The sequence below is a fragment of the Penicillium manginii genome (genome assembly GCF_028828005.1).
Source record: "Penicillium manginii strain IBT 31320 chromosome Unknown utg000001l:1.0-3466041.0:1.0-3467806.0, whole genome shotgun sequence".
Lineage (NCBI taxonomy): Eukaryota > Fungi > Ascomycota > Eurotiomycetes > Eurotiales > Aspergillaceae > Penicillium > Penicillium manginii.
The window spans coordinates 639,416-665,881 of record NW_026643102.1 but is presented as its reverse complement, the minus strand read 5'-3'; the positions used below and the strand labels follow the sequence as shown (position 1 = coordinate 665,881).

At 49.2% G+C, this 26,466-nt stretch overlaps 9 protein-coding genes across 9 annotated transcripts; 6 read left to right on the top strand and 3 right to left on the bottom strand.

The window, feature by feature from the left end:
• Positions 1-719: 719 nt before the first annotated feature.
• N7533_000241 (GNAT family N-acetyltransferase) lies at positions 720-1,295 on the bottom strand (the record flags this gene model as incomplete). Its single annotated transcript, XM_057096891.1, has 2 exons — positions 720-1,204; positions 1,259-1,295. 2 exons carry the CDS (start codon positions 1,293-1,295, stop codon positions 720-722), a joined length of 522 nt encoding a protein of 173 aa, XP_056965384.1.
• Positions 1,296-1,972: 677 nt separating this feature from the next.
• Positions 1,973-5,747, bottom strand: N7533_000240 (putative vesicle-mediated transport protein (Imh1); the record flags this gene model as incomplete). The annotated part of the gene is made up of 3 exons (XM_057096890.1): positions 1,973-5,022; positions 5,125-5,641; positions 5,739-5,747. The coding sequence occupies 3 exons, from the start codon at positions 5,745-5,747 to the stop codon at positions 1,973-1,975; spliced, it is 3,576 nt and encodes a 1,191-aa protein (XP_056965383.1).
• A 2,564-nt stretch (positions 5,748-8,311) lies between these two features.
• Positions 8,312-10,030, top strand: N7533_000239 (aldehyde dehydrogenase family protein; the record flags this gene model as incomplete). Its single annotated transcript, XM_057096889.1, has 7 exons — positions 8,312-8,608; positions 8,668-8,900; positions 8,960-9,022; positions 9,075-9,176; positions 9,228-9,288; positions 9,348-9,684; positions 9,741-10,030. 7 exons carry the CDS (start codon positions 8,312-8,314, stop codon positions 10,028-10,030), a joined length of 1,383 nt encoding a protein of 460 aa, XP_056965382.1.
• Positions 10,031-10,583: 553 nt separating this feature from the next.
• N7533_000238 (uncharacterized protein) lies at positions 10,584-13,653 on the top strand (the record flags this gene model as incomplete). The annotated part of the gene is made up of 3 exons (XM_057096888.1): positions 10,584-10,899; positions 10,956-11,191; positions 11,248-13,653. 3 exons carry the CDS (start codon positions 10,584-10,586, stop codon positions 13,651-13,653), a joined length of 2,958 nt encoding a protein of 985 aa, XP_056965381.1.
• Positions 13,654-13,687: 34 nt separating this feature from the next.
• Positions 13,688-14,455, top strand: N7533_000237 (uncharacterized protein; the record flags this gene model as incomplete). The annotated part of the gene is made up of 1 exon (XM_057096887.1): positions 13,688-14,455. The coding sequence occupies one exon, from the start codon at positions 13,688-13,690 to the stop codon at positions 14,453-14,455; it is 768 nt and encodes a 255-aa protein (XP_056965380.1).
• Positions 14,456-15,340: 885 nt separating this feature from the next.
• N7533_000236 (uncharacterized protein) lies at positions 15,341-15,967 on the top strand (the record flags this gene model as incomplete). The annotated part of the gene is made up of 1 exon (XM_057096886.1): positions 15,341-15,967. The coding sequence occupies one exon, from the start codon at positions 15,341-15,343 to the stop codon at positions 15,965-15,967; it is 627 nt and encodes a 208-aa protein (XP_056965379.1).
• A 539-nt stretch (positions 15,968-16,506) lies between these two features.
• N7533_000235 (uncharacterized protein) lies at positions 16,507-18,610 on the bottom strand (the record flags this gene model as incomplete). The annotated part of the gene is made up of 6 exons (XM_057096885.1): positions 16,507-16,532; positions 16,589-16,735; positions 16,862-16,953; positions 17,016-17,556; positions 17,768-18,179; positions 18,317-18,610. The coding sequence occupies 6 exons, from the start codon at positions 18,608-18,610 to the stop codon at positions 16,507-16,509; spliced, it is 1,512 nt and encodes a 503-aa protein (XP_056965378.1).
• Positions 18,611-20,311: 1,701 nt separating this feature from the next.
• nte1 (lysophospholipase) lies at positions 20,312-24,685 on the top strand (the record flags this gene model as incomplete). The annotated part of the gene is made up of 1 exon (XM_057096884.1): positions 20,312-24,685. One exon carries the CDS (start codon positions 20,312-20,314, stop codon positions 24,683-24,685), a length of 4,374 nt encoding a protein of 1,457 aa, XP_056965377.1.
• Positions 24,686-25,393: 708 nt separating this feature from the next.
• N7533_000233 (uncharacterized protein) lies at positions 25,394-25,986 on the top strand (the record flags this gene model as incomplete). The annotated part of the gene is made up of 2 exons (XM_057096883.1): positions 25,394-25,619; positions 25,691-25,986. 2 exons carry the CDS (start codon positions 25,394-25,396, stop codon positions 25,984-25,986), a joined length of 522 nt encoding a protein of 173 aa, XP_056965376.1.
• Between the last annotated feature and the right edge of the window lie 480 nt (positions 25,987-26,466).

Sequence of the window (26,466 nt, the reverse complement as noted above, 5' to 3'; positions counted from 1 at the left end):
AGTTGAAGATTTTGTTGAAGGAGTGAGCGACGGGACAAGGGACGAGTATTTAGCTCCCATGGCCTGCATATCATATCATAAGGTAGAAAAGAAAGAGATTTAAAAATAGAACTCGAAGATGCTGTACATATTAGAAGATTGCGCTGCCTTTCTAGTTTTTCACGTCTTTGATCATTATGGCTCGGCCAACGAGATGTGAGTGTGGCCTCTTTGAGCCTCTTCCATTATTCACATATGTGGTTCCCGAACCCAGAGCCGGATGAATTGTATTTATACATGTCTTTGAGATACAATCTTCTCGGATTTTGGATCAAAGAATACCTCGTCCTCGTGACCATCACTCCTTTGTGGTTACGGCCTTTATATTTGGCTGTGATAGCCAGCCTGAGCAATGCTAATGTCAAGTCAATGAAAGCACGTTTCAGATACCTTAGAAGAATTACATCGGGAAAAAATTGACAAAATAATATTTTTTCGTAGTCGATATACTCCTCAACCAGCCAGATAGAGGCACAGGCGCGACCTGGACCTCGTTATCAACTACGAGAAATGCGATTTTGAACGCGGACAAAGATGTAAGAAAGAAAAGTCCATGGACGCGATGGAATATGCTATTTTACTCGTCCGAACTATCAACTTCCATCATGCATTTTTTTCTCCTTTCAACCATTTGGTTCCTTTGTCAGACCTTCGGTTCTTTAACCTTGTTCCTCGATCCCTTAAACCCCCTCAGCAAGCTTCCCCAAAGCCTCCCCCTCGACCATCATCTTCATCCACTCCTCCATCCCCTTAGCACCAACCTGCTCATAGAACTTGATACTAGGCTCATTCCACTTAAGAACACTCCACTCCAATCTCCGCCCCTTGATCTCAACAACCTGGCGCGCAAGGTACTTGAGCAACTTGAATCCGTACCCATTGCCCCGAGCCTCAGGCTGCACGTAAAGATCCTCAAGATAAATACCCGGTGCGCTGCGCCAGGTGCTGTAGTTGTAGAAGTACAGGGCCATGCCGACGGGTTGCGGGTTGGCGTTGGAAGGTGTGGCGGGAGGGGTGATTAGGGCTGTGTAGACTGAGCCGCGTTTGGGGGCTTCGCCGGCGAAGGAGAGGGTATTTGTTAAGCTTTCGATTGTGGCTTCGACTTCGTGGAGGGCTTTTTCGTAGATGGCAAGTTCTTGGATGAATTGGAGGATTTTGGGTACGTCTGGGGTGGATGTTGTTAGTTTTATGCGTATGGAGGACCTGGAAGAATTCGTACCCTCGGCCGTGGCGAGGCGGATTGTTGCTTCGGCCATTGTGAAGGAGTAGTAGTGGTGGTTTGGGGTGTGGTATGTCGTGAGGAGAAATTTGCGGAGGTCTGCGGAGGGTGAAATTTGGCGGTTCTTTCTTTTTGACAGCGAAAGGCGGGGGTGGGGATCGGATGGACCCACGGGAAGGGTTAAGGTGGGATTGGATGGAGATTGGGTTTTGAAACTCAATCTGTGAAGGTGATGTTGGGGGTAGTTTTTGTGACTTGCTTTACTAACAAAATGAAACAAGATGAATCAGTAAAGATGTTTTTTTCCGTCCTATAAAATAGTTTGTTGTAGCACTTCTCGGCGGCCTCCGAGAAAGGCTCCACTTTTCGGGGGGTCCGAGTCGGCTTTTTCGGGCCGATGTCAAGCAAAGGGCGCGGACATCGGCAAACCTGGAGCCGGCAGCCGGCGACGGGTTCCTCAGTACAGAATCAAGTAGATAGTGAGACGTAGAGTCGTTGGAAGCAGTGCAGAAAGGGTATGGTATTAACTCTACACAAAGATGATAAAGCCACGATATTATACAGGGACAATGTGCTGGGTGGTTCATTGGATACATCTGGAACATCGATCATTTGGACATGATAGCCGACATCCACTTTTGCTCGTCCGTTCTAGTATATCTTGTTAGTATATCGTTCCAATGAGGATGACCGGAAGGGAAGGAAAGGGTATGCTCACCGGTCAAAATGCAGCAGCATGCCCAAAACAGGAACAAGCTGCTTTTGGTAGTTCTTGTCTTTCTGCTCCATAAATTGCAGCAGGACGTTCTTCAAATACATATAGTCAATCGCGGCATTCGCATTGGCATTGGAATTTCCGGTACCCGTAGGTGTCTCGCTTCGGTGAATCGAAGCACTTCGCTCCTGCTGGCCTGACGGTGATGCAAGTCCACGCCTGGAACCGGAATCCATCGAGGATCGCGAAGACTGTCTTCCCGACGGCGACCCGCGCAGACGAACATCCTCACCAAGAGTCTTGTGTGAGCGGCGCAATTTCTCCAGTCTGTTATTTGCCTCTTCGACCGAGCGACGGAGTTCGGTCTTCTCTTTCTCCAGATCGCGCACTTGCTTCTCACTCCCGTCAAGCTGTTCGCGTAACCCGGACATCGCTGCGCGAACTTCTTCCACCTCTTGCGTCGATTGTTCGGAAAGAAGTTCTAGCTCGTCGCGTCGTCGTCGCCAGTCCTTCTGCGACTGTTCCAGTTCCTCTCTATCTTGTTCCGCCGTGCGAAGAGCGCGCTCGGCATCGCGCACCTTGGCCTTGAGATCTTCCATCTCGCGCGCCCGGCGACGTCCTTGGGTACTGGCTTCGTCTTCGGCACGATCGCGCTCTTCAACGGCAGCCTCCATTCGCTCTTTGAAGTCTCTAACCTTGGATTCGGATCGGCCTTCGATTTCGCTGAGGAGGCGCCGCATTGTCTCGCCTTCACGGGTTCGCTCGTTGAGGAGGCGGTGGGCGTCTGCTAGCTCTTCTTCGAGACTGTCGCACTTCTCGCGTGCTTCTTTCATTTGCATTGCCATTTCGGTTGTTTGGTCGCGCATGCTGTTCATTAAGGATTGTGCGCTGGAGTGCTGGGCTGTCTTGAGAGAAATCTCTTCGCGCAGCCCTTCTAGTTCCTTCGTCACTTGTCCCAGCTGTTCGTCTAGCTCGCGTATTTTAGTGCGAGAGCTCTTGAGGCCATCCTGGGACTTGGTGAGTTCTCCGGTGGTCTTCTCCTTGGCTTTGATGGCCTCGGTCTTCTTGCTTTCGGCCGAGCGTAGGTCTGACTGAGCAACGGTGAGATTTTCTTCGGCCTTCAGACGACTATCTGTCTCCTGTCGGATCTTCTTGTTCAAAGTCTTGACTTCGTTGTCGCGCTCCGTCATCTTGGTCTTCGAGTTACGCAGCTCCGCACGCAGGTCCTCGTGCTTAGCTTCGAGAGCAATTAACTCGGTATTCTTGTTGGAAAGGGTTTCTTTCAGGTTCTTCAGCTCCAAAGATTCCGCGCGCAAGTCACGCAATTCGGGCTGGATCTTCTGGATGGTTTCACGCAGATCGGTAAGATCCTTGAAACGGGTTGCTGCCAATTGCTGGGCGGCCGAAAGATCGGTTTCCAGGGATGCGGAGCGAACCTTGAGAGTTTCGAATTCCTCCTTCAGGCTTGTGTGCATCTTGTGAGAGTCGGCTGTGCTGGACTCGTTACTGGTGCGGAGTTCCACCAACTCTTTTTCCAATTTGGCAATGGTTTCCTCCAATGCGTTTTTCTCGGCAGTGAGCTCCTTGATCTTGTCCTTAGACTCGACGTGCTCCTGGCCAAGGTTGACCAGGTCATCACGAAGGCTCTCGATCTCTTCCTTAAGATCCTCCTCGCCCTTCAGCTTCGAACTCAAGCGATCAATGGCCGCCTCCTTCTCCTCAAGAAGATGCGTCAACGACTCAATTTTCTGCTTCAACTCGTCCAACTCAGCAGAGGGAACTGCCTGTGCTGGAGCTGTCTCTGTTTGAGCCGGCTCCTCCTTGGGGGTGCCATCAGCAGGCTTCGCCGGTTCCTCGTTCGCCTTGCCGCCCTTCTTCTTCTTTTTATTCTTCTTCTTTCCTCCGCCGCCTCCAGCTGCTGCGGCTGCCGGAGCAGCCTGAGTCTCCTCCTCGGCAGGGGTACTGACACTAGGCTCCGGCGCTTTCGCCGCTGGAGCGAGGCTCTTCCGAATCTCCTCAAAGTCAGCCTTGCGACCAGCAGAGACATTCTCCTTAGCAGTCTTCCAGGCAGTGTTTCCGCTCAGATTGTCATCGACGAAAGTGACAACCTTTTGGAGTTGAGCAGAGGTCTCAGATCTCTCGGTGACTTCCTTCTTCAGATTCGCAACACTTGACTCGGTGTCCTTCAACTGCGACCGAAGGTTCTCCACCAGTCCCTGGACAACATTGAGCTTCTTCTCACTGGCGTCCTTGTCCTCCTTCGCCTGTTCGAGTTGCGAGGTGATTTCAGCGTCGGCTTCGGAGTTCTTCGAGTTTCCAGCTTCGGCAACCTGGGCCTGTAGCTTGTCGATCTGATCGCTCTTCTCCTTGAGATCGGTCTTGAGCTGCTCAGCTTCAGAAGTGGCCTTTTCAATCGCTGTCTCCGCGGACGCCAATTTCTCTTTTAACTCATCGACGTCCTTCACCTTCGAAGTCTTCAAGTCCTGAATCTCCGCATCCAACCTATCCTTTGTATCGCGCAGCTCCACTAATTCCCGCGCAGAAGTCTCTAGATTTTGAACCATGCCTTCAGTTGACTCGCGCGTAACAGAAAGGTCCTTTTTCAACGATTCAACCTCGGTCTTAAGGGTCTCAATCTCCTCCTCCCGCTCTTTGAGCTCTCCCTCGAGACGGGGAACCTCATTGTCGAATGAGAAGAACTCCTCGCTGGTCTCTTTGTCTTCGTCGGGGGTGACCTGCTTCTCCTTCTTCTTTTCGTCTTTGGCGGTCTTTGTCTCGTTCTCCTTCTTCAGCCCCGCAACCTCATCCCATGCATCCTTGGCCGATTTCTGCGCTTCCTCGAGCTTTTTCTTGTAGTCTTCCCGGTCCTCTGTCACGCGCTTGAGTTCTTCCAGGACCATGTCGCTCTTGAGTGACATGGTGTTTAGATACTCGGTCAGAGCCTTGGGCTCGCCGATCGAGGTGAGGGGGGTGTTTTCGCGGAGGGCGGCTTCGAAGGGTTCGATTGAGAGGACGCGCGAGTGGGCGGTTCGGTAGGCTTTGAGGAGTTCTGTATAGTAGATTGAGAAGTGGTTAGATTATGCATGCAAGCTTGATTTTCGTTGTATTTGCGCATGGGTATGAATGCAATCTGCACATGTGGCGAACGTACCATGATATCGAGATTCCAACTTATCGAGTCTCCGTAGCTTGCCCTTAACTTCGGCTGGCAGTTCGGTCGATGCCTCCTTTTCTGACTCAGCGAGGGCATCTTTGGCTGATGTTTCGGTTGTCGCTTTGTTGTCTACCTTTGCATCGCCATCCTTAGCCTCAGCTCCGGCTTCTGCTTCCGGATCAGCAGCGGAACCCGCTTCCTCAGCGCGGCTACCAGTGCCGTCGTTGTCGACGGGCGTGGCTACTTCGGAGGTGCCATCAGGAGTATCTAGACGTGGGGTGGCTGAGCGAGTAGAAGATTCATCATCGCCGATGGTAAATTCACCCTCGAATTCTTTGGGGTCGGGACCGCGGACGGGAGTGCCAGAGTGTCGTCTTGGGCGGGATCGTTGGCCGGCAGAGAGGTTGTTTGGATTGGCGCGACGGGTGGAGGCAGAGCGGGCGAGGTTATCTTGAGCGGTCTTTTGGCGAGCTTGCTCTTCGGCGATCCGAGAGTCGATGGCGTCGCGGAGGCGCTGGTTTCGTTAGCTTATGCTGGTGTTGTTTGCGCCGTGGCAACGGCTGCCGGTGGGTTTGGTGGGGTTAAATGGGAGGGTTGAAGGGCCAACGGACCTGAAACATCGCCGCGACAGATCTCCAAGGCCACCGGAGATCACCTGGACAGCAGTTGTGGTTTGAAAGGTTGAGGGTGATGGGTTGAGTAAGTTGTACCTGAAATGAAATGCCGCGGTGGAGCGGAGCGGAGGCGGAGAGGAAGTCACCTGCCCAACACATACGCAAGTGTGTCAGTGTACGTATACGTAAGTCTTGTATTCAAGGTGTTTTGGATATATTTCCCTTTGTAATATTTATATTGAGCAGTTTTCTAGTTATACTCTCCATTCGAAAAATAGCTATATCAATGTTGTGAATATTATTCCAACTCAGCCTCCATAACTTGAATCTGCCGCTGTGTCTGTACTAGCAGTGTTCATTTGTTGTACTTAGTTGATAGTTCCTAGGTTCCTATTATACGCTAGGCATTCATACTACTCAGCAGGAAAGGCTGACTAGACAGCTGTGAGCAGTATCTGCATTCCCATACCGGTCCCGAATCCGATCATCACCAGATTTACTAGTATAATTAAAATTGTTAGGCATCTAATTGATAGCCTCCATTTTCGACCCCTCTCTTAGTCTCGCCACCACAACAGATCTTTGTATCCCACATATAGCAATTTGCTTTCAAGGTTCTTGATTCTCGCCATGCCGGAATTTAATCTTGATGTTCCCGTATCGTGCCCATTCCATGTGCGCCGTTTGAATGAATCGATCTATTTTTTCCGAGAAGACGACAGCTACGGCCAAATTCCAAACATTTTTGCAAAAATATGCTCATCTCCGAATAGTGATGGGTGAGCTATGTCTTTCGAAGTCGAAAAGACAATGGAGAAAGTGAAGCTAATGAAGATGGCAGATCCGAAACCTCGGTCATAGTCCTTGGTGATGCTGGTTGCGCAACATCTGTCAAGAATCCCGAGTATGGTGTCTCTAGCGACCCCGAAACACTCATGTACTGGAATATCTATACAACACTCAAACATACAATCAACCCAGGGGCCAGCTTCCCTATCTTGTTATTACCACCCATTGCCATTTCGACCATATCCTGGGTCTTGGTTTGCTACCACCTACCGACTCAGGCCCGGAACATCTGAATGTCGACCAGAGAAAAGGTCCTCAAACTACAGTTCTTTCCTCTGCACATAGCATTGATCATCTTCAGGATTGGAACCGTATTTGTTGCCACTCGCTCGCCAAGGGATTTGGCGCCGCAGAGTGCCCATATTATTCAATTGGAATGTGGGCATCCGATTTCCAGGACATTGTTTACTCTACCAGTCCATCTTTTGCAATATCTACTGGGATCACAATAATTCATACACCAGGACACACGCCCGACTCCCTCACATGGTACGATCAAGACTCTCATCTTATCTGCGTTGGGGACAGTTTCTACGAGGCGTCTTCCGCCGATACGTTGGAGTGTCAAGTGGAGAAGTCGGTCCGGGCACCGATCCTCTTTGAAGAGAGAAGTCATATATTGACTTGGTGGAGGAGTTTGGGTAAAGTTTTGGAATTCGTGAGGAAGGAAAATGTTCGATTGGCAAGAGATCGCACGGGGCCTGAGGCACCCCCACGCGTGGCTATATCTGCATCCCATGTGACGACTACCTCCCCGGATGCTATTCCGTTCTTACTTCGATCAAAACGTTTATGATTCGTATATTTCGGGGCGAAGTACCAACCACATCACTCGATCCTGCCAGGCTTCCTTTCAAGAACACCATGGTGTATGATTATGGTCCGGAGGCTGCGTCTACTGAAGATTTTGAATAGATTGTTTGGGCGCCGAAGCGGATAATAGACGAGGGAATCGAGGAGCTGAGCGGACAATATTAGCCATATGCTGCGAGATGTCGGCTATTATGTTTTGGTCGAGCTGGTTCACAATACGCTTAGATTATACTGGATTATTATCTGCTCTCTATGTAGTATCGTAGAGCTGTTCAAATCTTACATGTGTTAGCTCTCTCTTGTCCGGATATCAGTAGAGAAATTATTTGTCTATATTCGTTTCTTACATTCTGCGGCTATCTATTCGGACTATAGTCATGGAGAAACACTCTCCAGTTGTGTAATCTCTGCATGCTAGTTACTATCTAACTGTAGTTACTTCCTATTGTTAAGCCAACGGCTACTCTGATCAAACTACGTTTCTTTTTGGAGCGATCTAGACCTGAAGAATAACCCCATCGAGATCTACTGGCAACTATTCTCCCTCTCCACTTCTCCAGCCTACCACGCAGATTCGCAAACAGCCCCTTCCGAGGTCGTCCGCTCCGTGACGATTTTACACTATTTCCCTTGATTCTACATCACATGAAATACTCACTCTCTTCAAAATGACGCATTTAGGTGTAGTACAGAGAATCCCTCAAATATGGGGCCGCGGTTCGATTGAATTAGGAGGGGAACAGGAGTTGTGGCAAACTGACGCGAAACGGTATAGCCGATTATAGTCATGCTGACCATGCATGTACTTGTGATCTCAACTGAATCAAAAGAGGGGTTGCGGGGTTCAACCTGGGAAAATAATCGTGTTTGTTTGTCTTCATCATCCTGCAACTTTAGAACGCTTCAAAATGACAGCCACCTTTGATATACGATCAAATTATGTTCAAATTATTAATGGTCAAAGCTCGCCAACAGAGGCGACTCGCCATGGGTTGAACCCGGCTACGTTGGAGGCTCTACCAAATGTTCCAGTTGCAACACCGGAGGATCTTGACAAGGCCGCTGATGCCGCAAAAGCTGCTTTTAAGATCTGGTCTGCGACGCCATTTGAGGATCGGAAAAAGGCAGTATTAGCCTATGCCGATGCTATCGAAGCATACCGGGATGAGTTCCGCGATCTTCTGATTACAGAGCAAGGAAAACCGGTATGTCTTTCATATCTCACGCGGAATATTCTCCACATTGCTAATTCAATTTCAATCAGATCTTCCAGGCAACCCTCGAGACTGATAATGCTATCATATGGATGAGAGGCATGGCTAGCCTTCCGAATCTCGAGGACGTGATTGAGGATGATGAGACCAGGACTGTGGTCACCAGATATGTCCCTCTCGGTGTTGTCGGGGCTATTATCCCTTGGAACTTTCCCTTGATGCTCGCCACTGGGAAGATTGCACCCGCTCTGTTGACCGGCAACGTCATTATCGTGAAGCCCTCGTATTTTTCCCTCTATAATTCTGACTCTGAGATTGAATCACCTAACAGGAACACCGCAGGCCCTTTACCCCTTACGGCGGCTTGAAACTGGTTGAGTTGGCCCAGAAATTCTTCCCCCCCGGGTGTTGTGCAGTCTTTGAGCGGTGATGACAATTTGGGACCCTGGATTACAAGCCACCCTGCCATTGATAAGATCAGCTTTACTGGCTCGACGGCTACTGGAAAAAGGGTACTGCAGAGTGCTAGTCGCACATTGAAACGCGTGACCCTTGAGCTGTATGTTAATTCAGGGATTATGCAAGATGATTTGACTGACAGAATGATTAGAGGTGGTAACGACCCTGCCATCGTATTCCCAGACGTTGACATCGAAAAGGTGGCTGAAAAGGTAGGCATGCGAAATTTTCCCATTATCAAGAAAATTAGCGGGAGAAGCTAATATGTCAGGTCGCATTCTTCGCATTTCTGAACTCTGGTCAAATATGCCTCAATCTGAAGCGGATCTACGTCCACAGCTCTATCTTCGATGAGTTCCGCGATGCCTTGGTTCGCCAGGTAAATGGCTACACTGTTGGCGACGGGTCCAAAGCCGGAGTCAGCCACGGCCCTCTCCAGAACGACATGCAATACTCGCGCGTCAAAACATTCTTCGATGACATCGAGAAGCAGGGCTGGAAGGTTGCCACAGGTGGTCGGATTATGCCCTCAACGGGGTACATGGTGACTCCGACCATCATCGACCGGCCGCCTGATAATTCACGGATCGTCGTCGAGGAGCCGTTTGGTGAGTAAAAATGTCAACGAGTTATTTAAATACGATCCTGTGCTTACTTACTACAGGTCCGATTGTACCGCTTATGTCGTGGGATGAAGAGGCTGAAGTAATCGAACGGGCTAATGACACCTCGATGGGACTCGGCGCTTCAATTTGGACAGCTGATTTGGAGCGTGCTGCGCGAGTTGCACGTCAAATCCAAGCTGGTACTGTGTGGACTAATGATCATTTCAGTCTGAGTCCCACTGCTCCTTTTGGTGGTCATAAGGAAAGCGGTGTTGGGACTGAGTGGGGTCTTAATGGTTTGAAGGGCTTTTGCAATGTCCAAACTCTATTTTTGAAGAAGAGTGTTTGATTTTGTGAGAGAAGTTCAAAACCATGATAGTGGTGGATCCACCTGGGGATGCGAATGCTAGCTACTAGGAGCCTGGCAGATTTCAAATAGTGGACATGACAATTGTGGAGGCGTAAGCCTCAGGCATTACATCAGGCAGTGACATCTTGCCTTGCGAGCCTCTCTCTCTCTCTCCTAGATACCGCATGCATGTACCATTCCTGGTTTCCATCCTCGATCCTCTGACAACAATGTTATCAAATATCTAGTGTAGTGGCATAGTGGAATATTCCGTGTGGTAAAGGGCTTTATAAATAAAATTCCGCCAGGCGTTTAGATATTTTGAATGATCGTGAGTTTATGTTTGCTATTCATTCCTGCAAGGTCTCTGATATAACTATGGCGGCCAAAGGGCCAATGAAGTATTGCGCCAAGACCACTAAACTAGCGATGTCGGAAGGAAGAACAGGCTGACGCCCAGGGACCCCGCCAAATGCCCCTCAAGCTTGTACGAATACATTGTTGAGGATTGGGGAACTTGAACAGGCCCAACTACGGCCGACATTGCTCTCCGATGGGCTTAAAAACACGCTTCAAGGGCCTGCTTCTCTCAGATAAAAAAGGAATTTCAACCTCGCCATCGCCGTCGCCATCCACAGCGGGCACAGACAAAAATGATAGCATAACAACAGTGCTCAGCAGTCATGCTCTACAACCGGGTGACCAGAGCTCTGATGCGAGTCTTACTACCGAGTACAGCACGCCTGGGGACTTGTGGGATGAAGCCTACACTATTTTCAGCAGGGAACGCCCGAAATTGAAGGATAGATACGAAGAGATCTTGTTGACTCAAGAGGAAAGAAATGGCGAACCAACCCAGAATCATCTACGTAAGTCCAAAATCATCCTACCGTGGACTCTGATGGCTGACGCGGTGGTGATTTAGCGCCCGTTGGTTCATATCAACGCGAGGAGCAACTACGGCAAATAGTGAAGAGCAAGGTTGAAGAAATCGATCTAGCGCAATGGCAACTCAAGATTGGTAGCCACTCTGTGGATGTCAGCGGTCAGTTTGACAAAGCTGTCAAGATTGTGGTTGCAGCCAAGGACTTTGTATCGTCCGCTGTCAGTGCAGAGCCTCATGCCGCATTGGCCTGGGCTGGAGTGTGCATTTTCTTGCCGGTATATTCCAAAGAATGATAAATCAGTGGTGATAACATCTAATACTGTATACTTAGCTTCTTTTGAATCCTTCAGAGCAGAAGTCTGCTGCCTATAATGGCCTTGAGGCTGTCCCCTTTGCTGTGCGCAGGCTGAGGGTCATGGAGAGACTCATCAGACCAGGAAACTCTGGGTTGACTAGGAGTAGCTATCAATCAGATAGCCTGGAGGTGGTCAAAAGCTTTGAAGATACAGCTGTCGAGCTGTATAAGACAATCCTCGAATTCCAGACCCGACTATTGAGGCAGTATTCAGATAATTGGGCAAAACGCTACGGACGAGATGTTTTCAAAGCCGATGACTGGACGAATCTGACCAGTCGGATCAGGAGTCTTGAGGTAAGGTGCACCGAGATCGCTCAGGATTTGAGTCGGGAGCGGATTGAGAGAGCTCTGCAAGTCAGTGAGCACAGCATGCAACGCGGTCTGCAGGAGGTCCAGCAAGAGTTGAAGAAAATGATGCGTGGCATTGAGCAGCAGACTAGGATGCAATCTGCTTGGCGTCAGACCGACGAGGAGCGCAAGTGTATACAACTGTTCCGACAATCGAACCCGTACGAGAATCAGAAGAACAGAACGCCCAAAAGAGTACTGGAAACGGGGAAATGGTTCCTGGAGAATGATAAGTTTCTCGATTGGCGAGTGAATGAAGGACCCGATCTTCTTTGGTTGTCTGCTAAGCCCGGTTCGGGCAAATCTGTTTTAGCAAAGACGATAATCGACGAGGGCCTAAGCACCTTGAGTCACCAGAACCAGTCTGCGGCCTGTTATTTCTTCTTCAAAGATATCTCTCCGTACCAAAGAAGTGCACTCAGCGCCTTATCTGCGATCTTGCACCAACTTTTCTCCGCGTTCCCATCTTTGGTGAAACATGCTCTCATGCCTTATGATCTCAATGGAAAGGAACTACTCCACTTGTTTGACGACATGTTTGGTATCCTCTGCCAAGCAGCTACGGATCCCTCCGTCGGACAAATCGTGTGCGTACTGGATGCTCTCGACGAATGCAGTCCCGATGATCGATTCTCTCTGATTGAAGCTATCACCAATCTTTACCACAAAGCCAAGAATCCTACAAGCAATGGCAATCACCCTAAGTTGAAGTTTCTCCTAACTAGCCGTCCTTATTCGGATATCCATTCGCAGTTCCATGATCTCATGAAAGAGACTCCTACAATCCACTTGTCAGGGGATCATGAATCCGAGAAGATCAAAGATGAAATCGATCTGGTCATTGACGTCGATATTCCAAAGCTGGCTGGCGAAAGGGGTTTTGACGAAGAGGCGACAAAGTACCTTCTTGAGGAGTTGCACACAGTCGACAACAGAACGTATCTGTGGCTGAGCCTGATTATGGAGGAGATTCGCCTCAGTCAGCGACCGGCCAACAAGCGAGAACTGCGAAAGATCATCTCGGGCTTGCCGCGAAGTCTGATTGATGCTTACGACGGAATCCTAAAGAGATGCCGCCACCCAGACCTTGCAAGACAGCTCTTGCATATCATCCTGGCAGCCCACGAGCCTTTAACAGTCGATGACATGAAAATAACCACCGCTCTTGCAAGTGACTTTGAATATCGCTCATATGACGAAATTGGGATCGAACGGTCAGATGTCTTCGAAATGAGAATCAAAAATGCTTGCGGGCTTATGGTGACCATTGACGACGGCTCTGTATTTCTCATCCACCAAACAGCCAAGGAATTTTTGATTAACGACGGCGATGCGACTCAAAACAGTGAGACTTGGAAACACAGTTTCAGTCCGCTAGATTCGGAAATATTACTCGCAAAAATCTGCATTACTCTGCTTTCTTTCACTTATTTTTCCGAAACCCCACTCAAAATCGACGAAGACGATAGTGAACCTCAAAAGGTCGTTACTGAATATGTCAGGAATAACCCATTCCTAGAATATGCAGCGATGAATTGGACGGAACACGCCGAGAAAGCCGAACTTGATAAAGATTCAAGATGGGTGCCGTCTATGATGTCCCTTTGCAGCGTGGATCAACCGGCATTCAGGACATGGTACACGATTTACCTACGATTGGGCGAAAAACGTCTTCCTTGGACAATGACAAGCCTTAATATTGCCGCTGAATTTAACTTTTCGAATGTGCTTGCTTCTCTTCTCGAAAGTGGGGAGGACCCAAACGAGCCTGATGGCCATGGAGCAACGCCCCTTGCGCGGTCTGTGCCGAAATCTAAAAGAGCCGTGGACCTTCTTTTAGATGCCAACGCAGACATCAATGCGCACGGATGGGAGGAGCCCTGGTATGTCGAGCTCGCCGACTCAGGGAGCGAAGTTGAATGCAGGCTGTTTGCAGGTTCCCCTCTGGTCATGGCTATATTTGGCGAGGATCTCGAAATGGTCAAATATCTCATCAAACGTGGAGCTGAGATAAACTTCCCCCCCCCATGAAAGTTCCCTAACGCCGCTATTCACGGCATTCAAGATGTGCAGTGCCGAGCATGGACTAAAAGAGACAGGGATTCTCCCCCTGCTGCTTCGCTCCGGGGCAAATGTTTGTTTCGAGATGAAGGATGAAGATGGCCCAGTAGCGACGACAGTCCTCCACTGTGCAGCCATGGAAGATGACCCGTCGATTTTAGCGGTACTCCTTGGCTCGGAAACTGCTAATGTCAACTTCCAGCTTCGGAAATCACCGAGCAATATTCTAGTGAAAGATGATGACCCAACCATAGACCAATCGAGCATCGATGGGCGAAGAAGTTCAAGCACAAAGCGCACGGTATCACGGAACGGCTCTGATTGCGATGGTGGAAGAGGCACCGGCGGGTGTAGTGAGGATGAAGGTTCAGAAGCAGGCAGTGAAGATGATGACAGCGCCCTCATGCCCGACAATGATTTACTCTCTGGCTTCAATCGTGATGATCATCGATCTGACTTGTCTAAGTCAACCGACCTATCGCTGAGTCAAAATTTCAAGATAGGGGCCACTCCCCTACACCTCGCAGCAAAATGTCGATTGGTGAAGAATGTTAAGCTTCTTCTCGAGCATGGAGCCGATCCGCATATCAAAAATGCCGATGGCCATACAGCCATGGATTTAGTTCTCGGACCGACCCCTACTTACTTCAGTAGTGAGGACAAGGCCTTTACTTCTGAGAAAGTGGAAATCACAGAATTGCTTCAAAAATATGGGCACATTTCATCGGATGGTGAAGAGTCCCTCCTTGGGGTTACCTCTACTGATGACTAACTAAACTATTGTCCTCTTCAGGGTTCCTAGGCACGTTTGGCACAGCAGAATCAAGTTGATGCAGCACAGCTGAATGACCTCGGGCTGGTAATTTGGGATACGCAGTCAAGCTTCAATTGCAAAATGGTCGTGGCGTTCCGAACGGTTGTCTGTTCACATGGACCTCTAGAATTTAACATCCACATTCAAACGTATCTCTTGTGTGTAGTTGATTAGCATATACAAGGTCCGTGGCTGGTAGTAGTAAATACACAGCCTCAAAATCGACAAGATCAAAAGGTTCGGTAAATTTACTAGTAAGAAATCTTCCGTGAAACGGTTAATGGAATTCATTTACCTTTTTACTATCGACATATGCTCGTGCGCCCCATATTGTCTTCTTTTCACTGATTGTTAGTCCTCGCGTGTCTTCTGAATCCACTCGATGGCACCCAACAGGTACGGAACCTGTTCATTCACTCAGCAAGGCTTTTGACCAAAAAGTATATGCCCATCTGAGATATATATATTGGTTGGGGTCCTGCCCCCGGCAATCAATCAATTCCTCCGCTTCTCCCCCCGCTACCCAAATGAACAATCAGCCCTTCGTCCGCTCCGTAATAAAATTCACCGTAGGCGGCATTCGAATGCTCTACGCCTAAAACATCTCCGCATGCCGCCCATGGTGACTTTTAATTCTGAGCGTTTGCTTTGCCCGATTGGATTTGGTTTAGTGCCGATGACGTAATCTCGTATAGAAGTCAGGCGGCCATCCATAGCTTGGTTTCTGACTTTCTTTCACACCTCTCTCTCTCTCTTTCATAGCGCTGAATACACTGATTCCACGCTATTAAGCGTACACTACGTGGTAGAAAATCGATTTTCAATCGGGGCGAGAGGATCACAATGGAGTTCGAAAACAAGATACAAAGTCAAACAGAGCATACCGAGTATACTGTCACCGGCGGCTCCTGGAACGCTGAATACCAGGTAGTGTTGGACAGTACCACGCTATACCACGTCAAAAACGAAAGTCCCACGCCAGATAAACCTCAGCTCACCTTCTTCGCCGGCAACGGCGCTAACGGTCCAATCGTGGGCTCGGCAAAATCGGTCCGTTTTTCATCTGATATCCAAATTACACTAGAAAGCAACAGTCTCGATAAAACATCTACCTCGGCTAGATTGAGCAAAAAGGGATTGATAACAACGCGTCATGTCTTTGAGACGGAAATCAGTCATCAGAAGCGGACTTTCACGTGGAAAAGCTCCGAGATGATTGATAGTTTTGGGCCTTTTCAAAGCCTTAAGCTGGTCGATGAAGAGAACAACGTCATAGCATGTTTCTTTCCTGGTGGTACTAGACTGAAGCCAAATGGTGCATTGCTTCTTTATGTCGATCTTGGAGAGAGTTTCGTGCTGATGATTCTGATGGCTGCGCTTGCTTTGAGAGAGAAACAAAGACGCTCCGCGAATGGTGGATATGGTGCTGGTTTGCCGCTTCCTGGTTCGGCAGGTTCGGCAGGTGGTTGATGGTTACTACGAATGGCTGGGCTTTTTTTGGCGGGTTTGGTATTGATGTCGTCTCCCGCCTTCACGAAAGTCTCCACGATTTGGGAAACCTCCAAACCTCCGGAGGAAGTTAATCGAGGCTCATTTTTGAAAGGATTTGTCTACTTAGAAGGGATGGAATTCATGTGTGAAATTAATGGGCGCAAACAAATAACAAGGGGAAATGAATAAAACATGGGACACATTTAATCACTGGCTTATTTGCAACAGCTTTCCGTGAGATTCCACATGACTCGGCTGTCTGATTTATCGGTTTAAAGGTTTCTACTCTCAATCCGAAACGTTGATGAGTCTGTATACGCCGGGTTGAGGTGTCGATCACGCAGCTCCATCTTGCCAGATTTCCTTTCAAGAATGTCAGTGTATGGTGATGATCCCGAGGCTGGGTCTTAGAAACAGTTCCAGCTTGTGGTTGTCAGTGTATCACAACCTCTCAAGCCCCGCCTCTTTTTAATAAGTCGAGAGTTGACGTCGTACTCTGAATAAGCGATTCCTGTGTCTCATGAACCAACATTCTGAACAATATCTAGTGAATCGTCAGTAATAGATGCCGGCATATTTCTTGATACAATAGCTCCGTACCAGTTAGAATCGAGCCAACTTTCCAATATCTTGCAACATTCTGCAAGACCAAAGAGATAAGTTCAAGCTCCAAGCCCGTCAACTGGCGATTCCCTTTTGGATTCCTCTTGAATTCAATAGCCGTGCGTAAATTCACAGCAGCAGGACCTATAATCAAACAGACAATTAAAGGGGTTTGAAGTGCAATATATGCAAGATTTCAAAGTCGAATAGTGGTAAAAATCTGTTTGGCATGCACATGATAATTATCTGTGCATATTTTGAAATGCGTACCTGAAGCCAGAGGAGCCAGGAAGTGATTCTTGGAATTCTGAAACGAACTCGCTGCAGAGTTTTCATTAACCAAGCGAAGAAATACGAATATGCTGATGCATGGTTAGAAACTGTTAGTCGATGAAGTAGAACGGGATTTCGATTTTTCTCATACCCTTGGAGCATGATGTTGATCGAGATTATCCAGTTGCTTCGTTGGTATCTCTCCTTCGTGAACGAAAGAGATGCAGAGGAAATATTGAAATCAGACGGAAAGATGAGAAAGAAACACGCGACGGCCGTTTCAAGTGCCCTAGCTTCCTCCTGAGAGGAATTCTTTGATTGTGCCAAATCATGTGCGGATAGTAGGATAAAATTGGCGACAAGGTACCATGCGCGAGGATCTTGGTTTTCACGTTTTTCCAGAGTCCGCCATGACTTGGATGAAGACGGGTCAAGGATATCGGACTCTACCGGAGTATCGGAGAACCAATTTTCATCGGAAACGGGAATCATGACCTGCATGTTCCGTTTATCGACAGTTGGTCGACGACATGCGACAGCAGCAGCAAAGCTGTCGAGTTCCCAAATAGACCACCATAATCGACGCCGCTCTTCTTGTCTAGTCCAATTCTTATGGGCCGGAAAGTCCATCTGAGGAGCGGTAACATCCGAGTCAGTATCCTCGTCAATCTTATCCAGCTCAAGCTCATATGCTAATCTCGAGCAGATACCAATCAAGACCCACCCTTGTTATTGGTGATTTTATCCCATAAAACAAAATAGTAGTAAGATAAGAGCATCAGAGTTCGGTATGCTGCTTAAAGTACTCTTCAAGAGTACCCTGCTTCACATTTGGAAAACGGCTGCAGTCCACAGGCTCGTAGTCCCAGGTTCCTTTCAGCATGTGCTCAGTATATGCTTAACCAATATACTCCTCTAGGATCACGGGATGAATGGTCTCGCGAGCTCTCTTCAACATTTCAACGACATCATCAACAGAGCCCTGATTTTTCAAATGAGCAGAGACCTTTCCCGATCGCGCACGCTCATAAGCCTCCACAAACTGAGTCGGCGTGAATCTGAAACTCTCGACCCGAATAAACCCGCCTTCATCTGCACCAGGGGCACAGATCGCCTCGAGCGTGTATGCCGCGATGTCACTTGCCGTAGTGCAAATCCACTCTTTTTTACCATCACCGAAACAGGGGAGCGTTTGGGTCTCCCGGTCCCAAATCTTATCCCGCCGGTTCAAGAAAAGCCATTCGGCGATTATGCCAGTGAGCATGTACAAAGGCTTAATGCGTGAGCTGATGCGGACTTGGGTATGGAAAGCGAGCTATGGATCATAGGCCTCGTGCTGGCCAAGATATCCCAACGTCCAGTCATAGTTCCAGGAAGTGGCGTGAAAGATCTAAATATTTTTAGATTCCCCCATTAGAGCCAATATGGGCATTTCCGTTAGAATGTACATACCTTCACTCCAGCTCGCTCGGCAGCTCTGAGCAACATGAGTTGGCCCTCGACTAAAACTTCCGGGAGGAAGCCGTACGCGCAGATTACTGCATCCACGCCCGCGACAGCTCTGTCTAAAGCAGGGATGTCGTATAATCCTTTCGAAAGAACAAAGTCTTCCAGGTTTTGACGAATGTGCACTGGCAGCTTTTCGGGATCGTGACCTATACCTCTGACCTGGTGGCCTTGGCTGATAGTAGCCTCAGCACAAGGCTGGCCTACCATGCCTGTAATTCCAGCAATCAAGATGAGCATATTTGTTGTTGTTCGGTGGATAGAAAGTCTCTTGGAATGTGAGTTTTTAATATTGCATCAAACTCAGACACAGGACTTAGCTCGTCTTTAAATATTCTCGGCTCTCTTATTCCTCAACTTGATGGCTAGACTTCATCACTTTGTCATATGTCTCTGAATTGAATCCATGATTACCCAATGCTCCGTTCCAGTTTCTGGCCGTCAGACGGGATTTCGGCTCCAGATAGTCATGACCGACGTGCGAAATGAGTCTTTGGTCTGATATCTGTCAATGTAGCGTTCTGGGGGGGCCTTGATGATCCTCAGATCTTACTTTTGTTCTTACTGGCTGCCGTGGTGCGACAACAGTGGGAACGGCGTTGGGATAATGCCGGGCCCACCCTACCCCGCGTCGCTGTCAGTCTAGCCATGATGACGCGGAGATCCCCCTAGAATCATCAAGTCATTTAATTATTATTTTATTACCGAATAAGAACTTCCAACCCCTTTTTGGATCTTGAGTGGAAGTTCAAACTAATGTCAGATAGGAATAATTCGCCTGTGAGTCTCGATTGTCGATGCGGGCCTCGGGGAAATTATCTTAACGCCGTACCAATTGAGTAAAAAGTAGCTAATAAGCATAGAGTAGCCTGCACTTATTACATCGAATCACGATACAGATTTATACTCACCACGAGTAAATTATTAGAATGATATACAGACTACAGCCACTTGTTCGGTTGCGGTTCCAGATCTCCGCGCTAACCGCGGTTCTGTCGCAGTCTATAATGAGTATAGTCCCTCTTCTTTCAGGTGTTTCAATTGGAGATAATTGGTTTTTTTATTTTTAGAGGGTGAATCCACACTCCGTTCAGACGAAAAATAAAGTGATTGGGTCAGTGGTAACTGCCCAATTGGCTTCAATTGAAGTTTAAGGTGGAGTCGCAGACCACAAACAGCGGCCTTAAGACGTATATATTATTGATTATAAACTTCAAGTTCTTCCAAACTTCTACCACGGGATCCAGGGCTTCCAGCTGGAATTTGAAGCTTTACAAGGTTCAGCAGGAGGCTTGAGTTATTCTAATTTTCTCCTGCTCTAAAAGCAGTACAGGGCTATCAATATACCTCCTAGTAAGTACATAGTAGGTCTTAGCTCCATGCGGGTCGGGCCCCCCCCGGAGAGTAACCAACGGTTGTGCAGGAATTGTAATTAGGTACTACTAGTAATGGTAACAGCCTTGCAGATTGGACCTCGGTAGTTCTAAGGTTGGCAGTTATTTAAATATTTACTAACATTAATAATTACAACTCTAGAAACATGGATTGGTTAATCCATGAATACTATAATATACCCGTATACTACTACTCTAGTATACTATGTCAGCTGACCGATCTACGCTGCATCTGCACTGACCTGCGACGACAACTCCTCTTCTCCTCATCGTTCCTCCACCCATCGCTGTCAGGGCCCGCACGTTTCCGATGACACCGTTAACTTTGACTTCGGCCCTGGACTAGGAGCGGGGCCCACCCTGGAACTGGAACAGGACTTGGAACTGGGGCACTGAAACTAACAGGGAACCGCCATGACGCTGTCCTTGACCGGGCTAGCCCCGTCGCTGGCCTTCAGCCTAACTTCCGCCAGCACCACCACCACCACCACCACTTCGGTCTCTTCAACCCCCACCACCCCTTTCCCCCCCTCCATCGCCTTCCACAATGGCCGGGTGGCTCGGTTGGTTCTTCACATTCACCTTTCAGGTCGTCCCCCGCGGCCTGTACTGGTTGATCACCTTCACCACCCTCACCCTGCCCACATGGCTCTTCACCCTCTTCTCCATGAGCCTGACCTTCACCATGAATTTCACCACCCTCATGCTGATCTTCCTGGCCATCGTCTCCACCGTGAGCTGGTTTATCCGATACCGCTTCCTTAATATGTACAGCCGTTTACCCCCCGAACCGCAACGCAAAGAAGCCCAGATCGACCTTTTCCCCGATATTCAAGAAGGCGACTCCAAACCCGGTCTCGCCAACTACCTCGATGAATTCCTCAGCGCCATCAAGGTGTTCGGTTACCTCGAACGACCCGTCTTTCACGAATTGACTCGGACAATGCAGACAAGGAAGTTGATCGCTGGCGAAACACTCATGTTGGAGGAGGAAAAGGGCTTTTGTTTGGTGGTGGACGGCCTCGTGCAAATCTTCGTCAAGTCCACCCGCGACAGCAAACACAGCTCTGAGGAAACCTTGCATTTGAACGACGACAGCTCCGACGATGAGGAGAACAACACGGAAGGCCGACAAGGCTACCAACTGCTCACAGAAGTGAAGAATGGCGCCTCCATGTCCTCCCTCTTCTCGATCTTGCAACTCTTCACGGAGGATATCCAGCTGCATAAGTCCCGCAGCTCCAGCTCCAGCGTGTCAAGCGTCAGTGGCCATGGAAATAATCGCGCCCCCGATTCCATGCCGGTCAGTCCGCGCGTCGGAATGATGGATAGCCCACAATCCACCGTAAGAGATGACCAAAGCGACACGACCATCATGGATGGCCACCCAGAGCCTTTCTCCCCGGTGCCGCCATTGAATTTGGATGATAGACATGATACCTCCAACCGCACACCGCAACCACCCCCAAAGCGACGCCGCAAATCAGTTCACCCAGATATCGTCGCCAGAGCTACCGTAGACACCACCATCGCTATCATACCAGCTAGCGCCTTCCGCCGTCTGACTCGCGTCTACCCACGCGCCACTGCACATATTGTACAAGTCATTCTTACGCGCCTCCAGCGAGTCACATTTGCTACCGCCCACTCGTATCTGGGGCTGACTACCGAAGTGCTCGGCGTCGAACGCCAAATATCAAAGTACACGACCTGGGATCTCCCGAATGATCTACGAGGTGGCGCTCTCGACCGACTGAAAGACAAGTTCATGCGCGAAAGGGACCGCCTTGGCCCAGAGGAAGTGGTAAAAGGCATTGCTCTCCATAATCCTTTCGCTGGACGTAGACGGCGCTCAAGCAGCTCGCTTAGGAAGGATGCTGTCCTACAAGCGCGTATGACCAGTGATCAACGACCTGTCATGCCGAGCCGCCTGCCAACAATGTATAACGGAGATAGTACGGGCGTCAGTCCTGGCGACTTACTATCAACCATTCAACTCTCTCGATTTGGTCCTCGCCATGAGCTCATGGGCCCGCGCTTCGGATCTCCTGTGGCAGAGCGGGAACGTGCGCCATTCCGACCCGCCGGGATTGATGTCAGACCTTCCCCGTTCCAGCGGAAGGAGTCTGTTGACGAGGATACCATTTTCCGTGAATCGATTCTCGACTGCATGATGAAGGGTATTGGGTTGACGGAAACTACAAGTGATTCCTTACGGAAAGGTAGCCATGTCTCGGGGGACGCTTCTCCCAAGCTACTGTCTTATGACTCTCGCCGACAGAAGGCCGTCTTCTCCAACGCCTTCGGGTTTATTGATCCTTATGAGGGATCCGGAGATGGCGAGACCGAGTCTATGATGTCAATGTCGGTGACGAGTGCAGGCGGGACATCACCTGTTGTTAACCTGCGTGAAGATCTACGCCATGATATTGAAGTGGTATACTTCCCCCAGGGTTCTGTCTTGGTTGAGCAGGGTGAGCGGCCCCCGGGATTATACTACGTGATTGACGGCTTCCTCGATGTGGGCATTCCAGTGAATGAACGAGGCGATGATCTGGTCGGTTCTTCTCGTCCTTCAGTCTCGTCGGCCCAAGAAGAACTATTCCCGAAGCTGAGGCGTACTACTACTGGTTCTTCACGCACCTCTGGTGCAACGGGGACTAGTGAATCGCGTCGCAAGGGCCAATCCCGCAAATCCCTATACTTGATCAAGCCAGGCGGTATGCATGGCTATGTCGGTGCTCTCGCCTCCTACCGCTCCTATACCGATGTCGTTGCCAAAACTGACGTCTATGTTGGATTTCTTCCGCGGGCGTCTCTTGAGCGGATTGCAGACCGCTATCCCATTGCTCTGTTGACCCTGGCTAAGCGGATTACCAGCCTACTGCCCCGTCTGCTTCTTCATATCGACTTCGCACTTGAGTGGGTGCAAGTTGGCGCTGGACAAGTCATTTATCACCAAGGTGACGAGAGTGATGCCATTTACCTTGTCCTAAATGGCCGACTTCGATCCGTCCTCGAGGGCCAGAATGGAAAGATGACTGTCATCGGGGAGTATGGCCAGGGTGAAAGTGTTGGCGAGCTGGAAGTCATGACTGAATCTACTCGTCCTGCCACTCTTCATGCAATCCGAGAGACGGAGCTGGCCAAATTCCCCCGTTCTCTGTTCAACAGTCTGGCGCAAGAGCATCCCGGAATCACCATCCAAGTTTCAAAACTCATTGCCCAGCGCATGCGTGACTTGGTCGAGCACCCCTTGTCTGAGAAGGGTCTTGAACAAGGCCAAGCCAGCGGTGTGCAGACAGCTACCTCCACCATGAACCTCCGCACGGTCGCGATTGTCCCAGTTACCGTGGGTACTCCAGTTGTCGAGTTTGGACAACGTCTGCTTCAGGCACTGCAACAGATTGGTGTGACCCGAGGCGTCACCTCGTTGAATCAAGCTGCTATTCTGAACCATCTCGGTCGGCACGCCTTCAGCAAGATGGGAAAACTTAAGTTATCGCAATACCTAGCTGACTTGGAGGAGAAGTATGGACTGGTGCTATACATCGCTGATACCAATGTCAATTCCCCATGGACACAGACTTGTATTTCCCAAGCAGATTCCATCCTCTTGGTTGGTCTCGCCGAGTCTTCGCCCAGAATTGGCGAATATGAGCGATTTTTGCTCGGCATGAAGACCACTGCCCGGAAGGAGCTGGTCCTCCTCCACGCAGAGCGCTACTGCCCTCCTGGACTAACCCGACGCTGGCTCAAGAATCGAGTCTGGATTAATGGCGGGCACCATCATATTCAAATGGCCTTCCGACTCTCCAGCGAGCCCTCTCACCCCCAAACCAAGAAATTCGGCACCGTCCTCAAGCAGCGCGTTCAGATCCTGCAGGCAGAGATCCAAAAGTACACGTCACGCCGCATCAACCAAACACCGCATTACTCGCCCCAAACCCCATTCAAAGGTGACTTCCACCGCCTCGCTCGTCGTCTCTGCGGCAAATCTGTCGGCCTAGTCCTCGGCGGCGGTGGAGCCCGCGGAATATCCCAAGTCGGCGTCATCAAAGCCCTCGAAGAAGCCGGAATCCCGGTCGACATCATCGGAGGCACGTCAATCGGTTCATTTATCGGCGCCCTCTACGCCCGCGACGCAGATGTCGTCCCAATGTACGGCCGTGCGAAGAAATTCTCCGGCCGAATGGGCAGTATGTGGCGATTCGCATTGGATCTCACATACCCGACCGTATCATACACAACAGGCCACGAATTCAACCGGGGAATCTTCAAGACATTCGGCGATAGCCAGATAGAAGATTTCTGGCTCGAATTCTACTGCAACACTACGAATATCTCCCGCTCAAGACCCGAATACCATTCCTCAGGCTATGTCTGGCGCTACGTCCGGGCCTCCATGTCCTTAGCCGGCCTCATCCCTCCAATCTGCGACGAGGGAAGCATGTTGCTAGACGGTGGGTACATCGACAATCTCACAGTCGCCCACATGAAATCCCTCGGCGCGGACGTAATTTTCGCCGTGGATGTCGGGTCTATAGACGACAACACACCCCAAGGCTACGGCGACTCCCTGAGCGGATTCTGGTCGATCCTCAATCGCTGGAATCCGTTTTCAGGCTGTCCGAATCCGCCGACATTATCCGAGATCCAGGCCCGACTGGCGTATGTCTCTAGTATCGAGAATCTCGAGCGCGCGAAGAATACCTCTGGCTGTCTTTATATGCGGCCGCCGATCGATCCTTATGGCACCCTTGACTTTGGCAAATTCGATGAGATCTATCAGTTGGGGTATGCGTATGGGAAGGAGTTTTTGGATCGGCTTAGAAATGAGGGTTCGTTGCCTATTCATGAGGAGACGGAGGAGAAGAGGAAGTTGCAGAGGACTATGGCGCCTAGACGGGCTAGCATTTGAGAGTTGTAGGATGGAATGTGGGTTTGGGTTGACTTGGTGAGATATGGATTTAGATTTGCTTTTCCTTTTTCATAGAGTGATAGAGGGAATGAATTGTAGATATCTTATGAGACTTATTCACTTAGCTAAGTTATAATTAGTATTAGGTCGTAGTCGTGGATTCGGAGTACTGCGCCACATGATGAAACTCCATCTAGCTAGTTATCGCAACCCCCATCGGACCAACTATCACTACTAGTTGGCTGCGATCGATAAACCGCCAAGTCCGACTCAGCACACGGATACAAGTCCTAGCCAATTATATGCAATCCGCGAATCTTCTTGCCCGTGCGCTTGTCACTGGACAGTTTCCACACTCACACCTTGATCATTTCTACCGTCTCGACTCGCGATTTGATGGCCATTGACGTCATAATATGCGATTTAATATAAACAAACTCAAATTGAACCACATTGCGTAATTCCTGTTTATGGAACTTATAAGAAGAGACTTGGAGGGAAATGTAGATAACTAAATAAAATAAAGCTGAAGCTGAACAATTATTTCGAAGAATACGAGTATTTTCCAAACAACTGGCACATTTTGGAAAATTCAGGGCCTACTTGAAGTTGCCGTGTCAAAATACTGTTGAAATCGGATCGTGACCGCACAAAATCAACTTGACTCGAACTCGAAGGTCGAACAACTTCAAATTCGAACCGATCACCATGAACGTACCGGAAAGCGTGAAGCAACATCTCCAATCCGAGCAGGGAACCGGGAGCTCGAAGGGAATAAATCAGCCGAGTGCCGATAAAGAAGAGAAACAATCCTACAAAGCCTGGGCTCAAAATGCGTACAACTCCCAATACGAGTCCTGGATGCCTTGGATAGAAGACCAATATCTGAGGTGGTTCGGGAAGGGCGATAATAAGGCTTCCTATGCGACGAAGGGTATGTTTTTTTTTGCGAAGCTTGAAAATTCTCTTCGGCCCATAGTTGCTAACCGAGGCCGGTATCGATAGACTCGCTTTCCAAGACCAAAATCACGGGTATCGATCAGGTTGATCAGGCTCAAGATGATACGTCGAATCTGGTTGCGAATCAGATTGGGGATAAGGGTCTTTTGAGTCCGGTTGGTCAGTTTGTTTCAAAGGAGGGGATTAATCGGGCTGAGCGGAATGGGAAGGATGAGAGGGGGCAGTTTTTGGGTGAGGGGATGGGTGCTGAGAAAGGTGATGGATTGATTGGGTCTATTGGGAGTGGTCTTTCTGGTGGTGTGAAGGGGGTGAAGGGTGTTCTTGGTGGTGGTGGGAAGTAATTTTATAGTCGATAGTCTGAGCAGTGTAATTGACGATAGTAAAGAGAACTTTGTTTTGTTGCCGGTCCTCAATTGAGGCTTTGGTTCAGTCTATTCTGCCATATAATAAAATCTAGATCCATCACAGCCGTGTCAATGTATCGATGTCCCCGGTGATGATTGTTTTGATGGAAAGGTAGTCTTCAAGACCATATTTGCTACCCGCATGAGTCACCATAGATTGCTGGATTGATTTTAGGCACGACCTTTAAGAAGGGAGGGGATGATTCATCCAAGACCCCGGGGTCGACTAATCAATAGCTAAGGAAGCCGCAGCTAAATTTCCGATCATTCGATCCTCCTGGTCACCCGAGGCCATCCCGCACACCTGGGACCTCCAAGTTCTCCTCTTCTTGACATCTATCAAAGGAAAAGACTTTCGTTGAGGGGACTACCAATCAACTCTTAGTTCTGCCCGAAATTCTCTTGAGCAGCATTCCC